At 43.3% G+C, this 11788-nt stretch overlaps 1 protein-coding gene and 2 non-coding genes across 3 annotated transcripts; 2 read left to right on the top strand and 1 right to left on the bottom strand.

Moving 5' to 3' along the window:
- The first annotated feature begins 4549 nt into the window (after nt 1-4549).
- TRNAR-ACG lies at nt 4550-4622 on the top strand. Its single transcript has one exon. It is a non-coding gene; the product is annotated as a tRNA-Arg (tRNA).
- A 74-nt stretch (nt 4623-4696) lies between these two features.
- Nucleotides 4697-4769, top strand: TRNAR-ACG. Its single transcript has one exon. It is a non-coding gene; the product is annotated as a tRNA-Arg (tRNA).
- Nucleotides 4770-4943: 174 nt separating this feature from the next.
- Nucleotides 4944-8444, bottom strand: LOC119321379 (28 kDa heat- and acid-stable phosphoprotein-like). Its single transcript, XM_037595105.1, has 8 exons — nt 8271-8444; nt 7179-7222; nt 7003-7071; nt 6803-6886; nt 6502-6536; nt 5954-6039; nt 5435-5500; nt 4944-5254 (listed from the first exon to the last, which is right to left on the bottom strand). Exons 1-8 carry the CDS (start codon nt 8335-8337, stop codon nt 5220-5222), a joined length of 486 nt encoding a protein of 161 aa, XP_037451002.1. The 5' UTR covers nt 8338-8444; the 3' UTR covers nt 4944-5219.
- Between the last annotated feature and the right edge of the window lie 3344 nt (nt 8445-11788).

The raw sequence follows: 11788 nt of genomic DNA, 5'->3' as shown, positions 1-11788 counted from the left end.
AATCTGCACAAACAAATAAATTTGTTATTACTGTACAATACTAGCTAGCTAGTCACCGTGGTATTTGGTGACCTTTGCTAAGAAAAATAGGGAAACAAAACATATATACCTAATAACAAAAAATATGTTGTACATATGGAGCCGGCCCCACCAATAGACAGCATCACGAGGGAACAACACATTTTTCATGAGTGGTAGTAGCTTGGGGTCGATGGACCGTGGAGCCATCCCTTCTCTAATAAAAGATCTCTCCTCCCACAGCCATGTCTCTGACGAGAATGCGCTCATGGTGTACGGCGACGGGGGCCACTCTGAGTTTGGGTTTGCAGGGTCCAATGCGACCTCGTTCTCGAACCGGCAGCGAACACACTGCATGAATAACACCTCAAACTGTGGCGAGACCATAGGATCGTACGCGAGGAAGTCGCGTTTGATGAAGCCTTTGGTCGGGGTCCGATCAGGGTGACGCGGTAGACACGCCCACTGCCGCGTGGCCGGATTGGCCAGGCCTCCCCGGAGGAGGAGGAGGAGGCCGTTGCAGTGACCCATAATGTGGGACCACTCATCGTGGACGTCGTCGAGGTAGCTGAGGTTACCTTGGATCTTGCCCGCGACAGAGGGGCGCGAGAGGAACGCCGGGGGAAGGTGATAGCCGTCAACGAAGTTGTAGACGGCGAAGATGCCGGCCAGGGAGAGCGGCAGGAGGTCCTTGCGCAGCAGGCCGTGGGCGTCGACGGCGGCGCACCACTCCTTGCAGACGGAGCGGCAGGCGGCGAGGCTGCGCGGCATCAGGCGCCAGAGGACGTCCGCGAGCACGTCGACGGGTAGCAGACCCGCCGGATCCATGACAGGTAGGTAGGGGTCTCGATAGTCGATGCTTTGCTTCTACCTCGGCTACCAACAAGGGAAGATATATATAGCCAGGGCCCAAGGCCAATGGTAGGTTAGAGTTTGTTCCAGTTTCACACCCCGATTTGTTCAAGTCCGAGTCCGACCCCGTGAAAGCCACCAAAGTGCCAATGCTCTCCAACCAAAGGTAGCAGCAGAACTATTCCAGATTTGCCTAATCCAGGCTCATCCAGTCCGACCCCGTGATTTGGTCTTGACGATCGCGTCATTCCGGCCGGCGAAGAAGCTGAAGAAAGCAATCCAGGCACCGGGCCACTCTGAACAAAAACTCTTCTTCAGCCGGCGACCTCCGCATTGCAAGACCTTAGGGCGTTGGATCACATATTGGATTTGGCCATGGACTGAGGAATCAAATCAGAGTACGGACTGGTTTTGGGGAAAGCACGGGAGATCGGACAGCTTTGATTCGATCTGGAAAGGACCACGTCTGGTTTTGTTGTACTAGTACTGTAATTGTTTACTTCCACCTCTGGATCCGGTCAAAAAAAGAAATTTATTTCCACTTCTGGATAATTTTTCTTCCATGTTGATTCAAATTTGCTTTGACCTACCCGTACAAAAGTGTCCAGTAAACTGCATATTATAATTATGAGCATGAAAATGTTGCTGACGTTCCCTGGAAGGCCAACCGTTGGGAATTTCCTATTGGACGCTCGTTGCGTCAAAGTGTCGCCCTTTCGCACAGACCTGCCGATCGAGCGATGTCATGGGCCGGCCCATTTAACCTGTTTGCAGTGTTTCCGGTTTTGGGAACCTTCTAGAGTTTTCCAGACGGTTTTTCTGGTTTCTGGAATCTTCTAGAAGGTTCCTGAACCGGCCTTTTCTTTTTCATTTTTCTATTTCTCTTCTTTTTGTTTTTTGTTTTCCATCTTTCCCTTTTTGTTTTCCTTTTTTCTTTTTCAATTTTTTTGGAAATTTAAATATTATTCAGAATTTCAAAAAATGTCCCTGGTTTTCAATTTTTTTTCATAAATTTGAAAAATGTTAGTGTATCAAAAAATGTTTGCGGTTTAAAAAAAATTGTTCTGAGTTTCAAAAAATGTTTCTGTTTTTCAAATTTTGTTCACAAATTCAAAAAATGTTCCCATTTTCCAAAATTTGTTCACAAATTCAAAAAATGTCCGTGGTTTCAATTTTTTTCTGAACTTCAAAAAATGTTCCTGTTTTTCAAATTTTGTTCACAAATTCAAAAAATGTTTGGGAGTTTCAGAAAATGTTTGTGGTTTTCAAAATTTGTTCGGAATTTCAAAAATAAATCACAAATTTGAAAAATTGTTCTCATCTTCAAAAACTTTTTGGAATTTCAGAATTTGTTCGCATTTTTCTGAAACTGTTCTGAATTTTTTTAAATCACATTTTCAAGAAAATGTTCGAAAACGTTCTAAACTGTTCGATTTGCCGCTGCATATATGTTTTAGAGATTAGTGGTACTAGAAGATATATTTTCTGGCATCTCTGCATATATTTGTTGGCATCTGTTGTAGCTTTTTGTTTGTTAATTTGTCCAAAAATCCTGATTTTTTTTACTTTTCACATTGCATTTTTTATTATAAGAGTATGGCATTTTTTTAAGAGGATGACATTTTTATTATGAGAGGATAACAGTTTTATTTATAAAATCATGGCATTTTTATTATTGTGAGGATGACATTTTTATTATTGTGAGGATGGCATTTTTATTATTTAAGAGGATGACATTTTTTTAGAGTTGGCATTTCTTTACTGCTTTTTTGCAAAAAAAAATTGGGTGCTGACTAGGAAAATGGCAACTTTTGTGGCATTTTTTTTTCTATTTTCTGTTCATAGCACTTCCGGAAAGAAAAACTATTTTGTCGATCTTTGGGCCAATTGGGGTCACCATGATCCTCCCCGCTGGGGAACGGGGGAAGTTCGCTCAAGGCTCCCTCCCAGGTGACTTTCCCCGACTATTGGGGTCCGAGCATCACAATATTGCTTCAATCAACTAGCAAATTGCTTCCAACTATGTACTTCCTCTGTCCCATAATATAAGAACGTTTTTGACACTAGTGTAGTTCCAAAAACGTTCTTATATTATGGGACGGAGGGAGTAGTTGTTTGTTTCCATAACACAAATTCACTCCATCGATTACATGTTTGGTTCCAACAAAAAAGGAATTTATTCCCAAATAAATGAAACTTTGTTTCTAGATAAATGCCATCTTGTTTCATGCAACAAGCCAATTACAATAGAATATGGTAGAACTCCATGAGCACTATGCCAGAACCAAACACTATGTGTTCTGGCCATACAACATTGGTCGTGATGCAAACTATTGACAAGATAGTAGCCGCGTCAGTGATCAATGGGTATGGTGATGATCAGGAGCATCAGGGATCGATTCCTTCGGTACCTATCTAGAGGTCATCGAGCCGCTTCTGCAGAGACACGATCTGGTGCATGGGCTGCCTCCAATTGTGCCACATTGCGCGCTTTTCGGGCGTGTAAAGCCCCGCACAGAAACAGAGATTATCTTCTAGTATGCTTGCGTATGGAAAGTCAAAGAAGTCCACCTTATCATGACGACAATTCAACATAAACAAAGAGTTTGCTACAAGCAATAAGTGTTATAACCCCGTATTGGCTTCTAAACTATATTTGCTATCAAGGAACTCTCCATCCAGCAAGGCGTGTATACAACAGACGGCTTCATCCAATCATCACCATCTAAGGGTAAACATCCTGGATCCTCAACCTTGGAGGCAGGGGCGGAGCTACATGCAGGCAAAACTATGCCTTGGCCCGCCCTATTCAAGAAAAAAAACACTGAAGAGTGGACGGAAAGCTGGGCTCTGAGAGTAATTATTTTGTGATTTCCTTTGGCTTGTTCCCTGTGGCCCGCCCAAAAAATTTGGGTAGCTCCGCTAGTGCTTGGAGGTACTAAGATAGTAGGCCACTACTCTTGTGTGTGACATGTGCAGAGATATAATCTCCTTGTAATAGTGAAATCCAAGTATCCTAGAAATATAATTATGGAACTTGGAACTTTTCCTGAACACTAACTTTAGCAGGAGTAGCAGTGGTGGCATCACTGTTGTCTAAATCCCACTCCAGTTTCTCTTCTTCTTTTTGCAAGAACCTTGTTGGAGGGTGGGTTTTTTTTTGCAATTCATATAGAACAAGATAATTGGTCCAGTTAATGCGGGAAACTGGAAGGATGATGAATCCATGCCTAGGTATGTCCTTCTACCATATTATATGGTTTGGTTTTGCTCTAATAAATCTTGCAGCTATCAAGGGAAAAAAAACTATTTTTGCAAAAAGGAAAGTCACTTTGGAACACAGGTGTCAGTGAGCACTTTATTTTGAATAGTTTGAAGTTTTAGAAAATGTTTAAAGAATTTCGACATGATAATATAGATGTATAGTACAGAGGTGCAAAGTTTGATGGTGATGCGTGTTTTTTTAGCGGTGAACCTTGTGTGTACTGTTTACCTTTTAAAATCACAACTTTTTTTCATTTTTATGTGGCTCACGTGTCAACTTATTTAATTTTTTTGCACGTGTCACTGTTCACCTTTCTAAGGTCATGAATTTGTCATTTAACCTAATCTTTTTTTTTGCGGGTTCATTTAACCTAATCTGATGAACAGAGAGATGAATTTTTGCTCTTCCATCAATGACTCCGTGGCCCAATGGATAAGGCGCTGGTCTACGAAACCAGAGATTCTGGGTTCGATCCCCAGCGGAGTCGATTTTTTTTTGTCAGAAATGTTATCACCAGAAAGTCATTCATTCAATTGACCGTCCTTAATATCATTCGTCGAGGACTCCGTGGCCCAATGGATAAGGCGCTGGTCTACGAAACCAGAGATTCTGTGTTCGATCCCCAGCGGAGTCGATTATTTTTTTGCCCTTATAGTTTTCAGGTTTTGAACTTTGAAAAGGGGAGCTACACTGATATCCTACCGTGGCAGAGCCGAAAAAATAACTTTTTTACAGGAAAATAGCAGATGTTCTGATTATGCATTAGCATACAGGGAAGGTACAGAGTAATCAGACGAAAAATAATCAATGAATCCTATATAGGACAACAGAAGCTTTTGCTAACTTGAAGATCAACAACCCCAAGTTCAGAATTCACATCTAACGGGATGAAAGCACAGGCATCATTCACACAGTTCTTCGGTCATAGTGCATACTACTACAGGCATCATTCACACAGTTCTTCGGTCATACTGCATAGTACTACAGGCAAATAATAAAGGCAGTAAAAGGAAGTTCAGCTAATATCAGCGTTGAGTCTCGCAACAAAACACATCTATCATGTCTGGTCCATCCATAGCTTGGCTCACTTGCGTGCTTCAGCCTTCCTCTCCTCTTTCGCTGCAAGCAGTGAGGCACAAGGTTAGAAATCAAGCAAGTGTAGAAAATAGCAGATGCAGGTAAATGTTTTGATTCTAACATAACAGGTTTGTTCAGGCTTTCAGTTTTGTACGTGTCGACTAAATACATGCTGAAGCAAAGCTAAAACAATGTTACTGGCAGCGGCAAAAGAGGGTGTACCAGCTTTTTCCTCTTCGCGCTTCTTTGCAGCTTCCTCCCTCTGCCGCCGGATCAAGGTAAGGCGATCTGCATTTGCGAAAAAGATGGGTAAAGATCACGATTGTTTGCCCATAGTCAAAGGAACAATACTCTGATGCTACTAAACAAAGATGCAACCACAGTAAACATCCAATGCACGAAATATATGACAACCTCATATATACTTGCAGTACATTAAAAAAAAGAGGAAATACATTGTTTTCTATTCTTGTACTGCTTTGGGACTGAGGAAGGACACATATACTTAACGCTTAAAATGCACCAACTTCCTTAGACCTAACATGCTTAAAACCATATCATAAAATGGGCTTGCACACAAGGCTCAAGTGGGAAGGTAAGGTAAAATGGGCTTGAACATAGTAGACGTCAATTATAATCTTGGATGTGCTGTATTGAAAAAATATATATAATGGAAAGTATGATCATAATCGTGTGCACCGAAGGGGAGAATAGTTGAGACAATCTCTCTTAACCCCTCACCTAGGTCTTTCCTAGCCTGTTCTGTCTTCCCTTCCTCCTGAAGTCTCATATAGTGCGCTCGAGCTCTCTGCTTCTCAAGCTCCTCCCTGAAAGAGCAAAAAAAATCGTAGTAATTAAAATGCACTGAAAGTAACAGTACTGCATTGGCAATGTACATCCTCTTTTCTGGATAGGCTATTAATCGTTTCAAATAGTGAATTATATATTATCATTGTTGATTATAATTACAAGCGAAGTACATACAGCAGAATAAATATAATAACATAACATGGCATTTTTTTCTTCAACAGCCCCTGACATAAAAACATAACAAAGGGTGGAATTTCCTTGTGCAACAACACCTATAGAACCGCCAAAAAGAACGGCAAGTACTAGATAGTCCTATTATATCAGCTCACTGAAATTTCATTTTTCATTCCAGAACTTGTACCGATTGTGTCAGCAACATTTCAAGTGCACTTATAACTCGCATAGAAAGGAGATAAATATGTTTTACACAATCATCAATGGTACATAAAGAAGCATGCCCAGGAAATGCATGCACACACCTTTCACGCCTGGAGAGATCAGTTGTCCTATCAACCTGTGCAGGTGCAAAACGAGTTAGCGAATAGATATGAACTGATAAATGCTTACAAGGCCCTAACTATAACACAGTTTATGACAGGAGTGTGCATAATAACAGCCTGAAGGAGTCAAGTACATGCAGTAGAAAATTCTTATATTGGAACAGCAAATCTTCTTTCTAGAAAAGTAAACTTGTAATGTGGCCAGCCTATCCATAATCATGGACGCAGTACATTATATTTTGAAGATGAGGAGGAAACACATATTAAAAATCAGACTTACATCAACATCCTTGGCTTTAATACTCTTTGGTTTCACCAGGTTTGGATTGTCAATCTCGATGAGACCTGCAGTGCCTTTGTGTTTCTGCTAAAGTAAAAAACAGAAGCAGATTGTCACGTAAAATAAATAGTGTATACGCTGAAGGACTGAAGGATCTAGATAGAGTTTGATGTAAGTTTTTCAGGAAGAGAATAACTTACGGTCTTCTCAACCTCTTCATCGCTTTCCTCCTCAATTGACTCTTCCCTTCTGTTAGATACCTCTTGCTTCTGTTTGGTTTACAAATACAAGCCAAGAGCCAAAACAAGCATATGAGATAGTCTAGTCAAACTGATCTTACTGATATCGTAATTGGGAAGAAATGATGCATGCAAACCTTCTTAGAAAAGGTCTTTGGGCGATCTGCTGAAGTACCAGCCTCTACATTCAGTTTCAGATGAAAACTATGAGAAGAGATTTGTAAAAGGGCCAATTCATAGGTACTCCCTCCGTTCCATAATCCTTGCTGTCGTTTTAGTTCAAAACGACGACAAGAATTATCGAACGGAGGGTAGTACAAAATAGTGAAAGGAGGATAAAAACTGGTGTTCCGGCGGATGGCGATTCATTTGTTTAGGAAAGTAGCTGGAGCAAACCAGGAACATCTACTTGTCCAAATAATTATCATGCAGCAACACAATGCTAGCATAACGTCAAATTTCCACCTTAATTTCAAAACTTTGGCAAAGTGTTGACAATTTTCACCTACGTACTATTGGAGTAGACAAAACCATGCCCCAGAATACAATGTTCCAGTTTACAGGAATCGTCACAAGAGCAAAAACAGATAAATAGGAACATTTTACCCACAGAGAACATTGCAAAATTAATATACCCACATTGCACAATGAATCTGAACGGAACAGTCGACAAGTGCTAAACTAATTAAGGTGCTACTTCCAATCAAAGCAGACAACCGGCCAGACAGACACACAGTTCTACAGGTGAACAAAGCAGTCATAACCGGGTCGAACAACCGAAACAATGGTCGGGAGGAACGTCCACACGCGGAATGCAGTAGCTAGTAAGCCTCGGCACCAATTAATTAGTGGAGCCGGCTCGTGGAGGATACACAAGCAAACCCTTCCCCCATATTTTCAAAGGGTAAACTCAAGCTAACGAACCCAATAAGTGGCCAAAGCATCGAACGGATGGTCGATCGGGGCACCAAACCGTCCGATCTGCGCCTCCCACCCCAAAAGGCGCGACCTTGCGGCGCCAATCGACTCCGGTACGCTCTTCAAGCTGACTAAAACAAGCACAAGCGGACCGCGCGCCCTTGACAGCGAGCGCCTCCGCCGCGCGCGCCGGCCGCCGATCGCGCAACGAACTAAGCGCCTTACATCGACCGAACAAACCGCCAGCGGAGCTCGCGAATCGAACCGGGGAAGAGTAGAGGGGGCGGGCATTGCGGCGGCGCCGTACGTACCGAGCTCCTCCTTGGAGGAGAAGGTGCGCTGCCCGGTGGGCTTGCCCTTGAACTTGCCCTTGGCCATGGGGCGCGGCTGTGGCGGCGCTGGGGAGAGGCGGCGGCTGCGGCGCGTGCGGACTCCTCGAAGCTACCCTAGCTACTTCCCAGGCTGCTTCCCGCGGGGTGGTGGGATGGTCTCTCTCTCTCCCTCTCCTGCCGTGCGGCGCCTCGGCTTTTATTGGCTCGGCGGACGGAGGAAGTGCGGAGAAGCCAGCCAGTGTCCTGGGCCCAGCCGGCTCCCCCGCGGCCGTGTCGTTTCGGGCTCCGCGCGGCCCGGCCCGGCCCGGCACGGTGCGAGTTACCGTGCGCGCTACGGTAACGGGCTCGACTTTTTTTTCTTTTTCTTTTTTTTTAAATGAGTTGCGACTTTTCTTACTGCGGCGACAGGCGAGAAACGCGCACGTTTTACCGGTTGGTACTTGGCACACACGCAGGTCGACGTTTATATTTATTGATTGAAATTTTTCTCTTGACCTTGTTATTTTCTTCTGCGTAAACAATGCAGGCTCGACCGATGGATTCTTGATTTCTCCGTTACAAAAAAAAAGGAATTGACTGGCTGATGCACGGTTGGCTTTCTAGCTAGCACATGATGACGACACGTGTCCGCCGTCGTCGCTAGCTTCTTTACGTACTACCTGAGGCAGCAACAGATGCCGCCTTCCAAGGCCGAGCAGTAGGCCTTGCTCGCAGGGTAGCCGAAGAAGTTGCAGTCGTTCCTGCACGCGTCGAGGGCCGCCTGCGGCGCCGTCTTGCACGTCGGCTTGGCGACGCAGTATTTGGCCCATTGCTCTGCTGGGCCTGCACACACACACGCACAACAAACCAAGACCGAGTCAGGTCACCTGGCTTCGTTTCGTTGGCAGCCTTCATCAAAACATAACAGTGTAGATATACATACACATATTGTACTTCCTCTCTCTCATAATATAAGACATTATTACATTATAATATACTCACATATTAGATACAATAACGTCTTATATTATGAGCACGGAGGGAGTAACATGGAAAATGAACCAATAATGCCCTCTCTTTTCGTTTACAAGGCTCAATTCAAAAATCTCACAAATCAATGTAGATGGTAAAAAAATATTTATAATTTGTAAAAGCACCCAATTAATGCGCTAGTTTCATGCATGCGTCTTAAATTATGAGACGGAGGAAGTAGCATGGAAAATAAACCGATAATGTTTATAGGACTTAATTAAAAAATCTCACCAATCAAAATAGATGGTGAAATAACTTTTATATAGTTTGTAAAAGCACTCAATTAATGCGTTATTTTTCCTCACAAATAGTGGGCTTACCAATGCATGTAATACATGCATGCGTGACCATTGAATGGCCAAAACTCGTACCATTGGTGAGTTTTCTCTTAATCCTTGCATACAGCGATTTAATGCATCTTATAACTTGAACATATGATGGGAGAAATACAACTGAGACTTATAACATGAAAGAACCAAAATTTTAAGGTAAGCCCTATAAACCATAGAGATGGTATGTCGACGATGAGGTTAAAGAAAATGGCCCGATGCGCGCGCACACCTGCACACGTACGTACCTATGTCCCTCCCTGCCGCGTGGCACGAGAGGAGAGCGGCGGACATCACGAGGAGGAGAGCCACCAAGCACATAGGCGTCGCTTTCTTGTTCATGGTGAGCGCCATGAGACTTCTTTTCTCTCCTATGCCCGCCAGCGTCTCTAGCTATGAATACAGTGCTCTTGTGTACGGGCATGGGGTTTATATAGGGAGGGGGCGACCGGATCTTGAAGATCAACTCCTTTACTCTTATATTTCTCTTCTTATTAAATGTTAATATTCTCCTATTTATATCGACATTAATTAGTACTACACCAGATCATGTCCATTAATTCCTTAATCAATGATTTCCCCATGTTTTCTGCAAAAAGTAGGGAGTACAAGAATATGTTTAGTACAATGCATCGTCATCATCAAAGTTGTATATGTTGCAAAAAACCACTGTTATTTTGTAGGACGGAGGTAGTAAGTTCCACGTTTCACATATTTGAAAATAGACTGAATTCCAGTTTTTACTCCCTACTTTGATAATATTAACAATAATTACCCTCTACTTTGATATTTGAAAATGACGACGTGGCAAGCCACGTGTACTTGATGCTCGGGACCCACATGTCAAATTGTTATTTGTGAAGGAAATATGCCCTAGAGGCAATAATAAAGTTATTATTTATTTCCTTATATCATGATAAATGTTTATTATTCATGCTAGAATTGTATTAACCGAAAACATAATACATGTGTGAATACATAGACAAACAAAGTGTCACTAGTATGCCTCTACTTGACTAGCTCGTTAATCAAAGATGGTTATATTTCCTAACCATGGACAAAGAGTTGTTATTTGATTAACGGGATCACATCATTAGGTGAATGATCTGATTGACATGACCCATTCCATTAGCTTAGCACCCGATCGTTTAGTATGTTGCTATTGCTTTCTTCATGACTTATACATGTTCCTATGACTATGAGATTATGCAACTCCCGTTTGCCAAAGGAACACTTTGTGTGCTACCAAACATCACAACGTAACTGGGTGATTATAAAGGTGCTCTACAGGTGTCTCCAAAGGTACATGTTGGGTTGGCGTATTTCGAGATTAGGATTTGTCACTCCGATTGTCGGAGAGGTATCTCTGGGCCCTCTCGGTAATGCACATCACATAAGCCTTGCAAGCATTGCAACTAATGAGTTAGTTGTGAGATGATGTATTACGGAACGAGTAAAGAGACTTGCCAGTAACGAGATTGAACTAGGTATTGAGATACCAACGATCGAATCTCGGGCAAGTAACATACCGATGACAAAGGGAACAACGTATGTTATTATGCGGTCTGACCGATAAAAGATCTTCATAGAATATGTAGGAGCCAATATGAGCATCCAGGTTCCGCTATTGGTTATTGACCGGAGACGTGTCTCGGTCATGTCTACATTGTTCTCGAACCCGTAGGGTCCGCACGCTTAAGGTTTCGATGACAGTTATATTATGAGTTTATGCATTTTGATGTACCGAAGTTTGTTCGGAGTCCCGGATGTGATCACGGACATGACGAGGAGTCTCGAAATGGTCGAGACATAAAGATTGATATATTGGAAGCCTATATTTGGACATCGGAAGTGTTCCGGGTGAAATCGGGATTTTACCGGAGTACCGGGAGGTTACCGGAACCCCCCGGGAGGTATATGGGCCTTAGTGGGCTTTAGTGGAAGAGAGGAGAGGTGGCCAGGGCTGGGCCGCGCGCCCCTCCCCCCTAGTCCGAATAGGACAAGGAGAGGGGGGCGACGCCCCCTCCTTCCTTCTCTCTCTCCTCTTTCCCCCTCCCGAATCCTATTCCAACTAGGAAAGGGGGGGGGAATCCTACTCCCGGTGGGAGTAGGACTCCTCCTGGCGCGCCAACCTCCTGGCCGGCCGCACCCCCCCCC

This window comes from Triticum dicoccoides, chromosome 1A (assembly GCF_002162155.2).
Source record: "Triticum dicoccoides isolate Atlit2015 ecotype Zavitan chromosome 1A, WEW_v2.0, whole genome shotgun sequence".
Classification (NCBI taxonomy): domain Eukaryota; kingdom Viridiplantae; phylum Streptophyta; class Magnoliopsida; order Poales; family Poaceae; genus Triticum; species Triticum dicoccoides.
The sequence above is the reverse complement of the archived record's forward strand: the minus strand, read 5'-3'. Positions and strand labels throughout refer to the sequence as shown.

Bases quoted from the DNA above. Each gene is read 5' to 3' on its own strand.
- LOC119321379 (XM_037595105.1), bottom strand. From the start codon at position 8,337: ATGGCCAAGGGCAAGTTCAAGGGCAAGCCCACCGGGCAGCGCACCTTC. The intron at 7,223-8,270 runs GTACGTACGGCG...AACTGAATGTAG, and splicing joins CTCCTCCAAGGAGGAGCTCG to AGGCTGGTACTTCAGCAGAT. The intron at 6,887-7,002 runs GTAAGTTATTCT...TTACTTTAGCAG, and splicing joins ATGAAGAGGTTGAGAAGACC to AAACACAAAGGCACTGCAGG.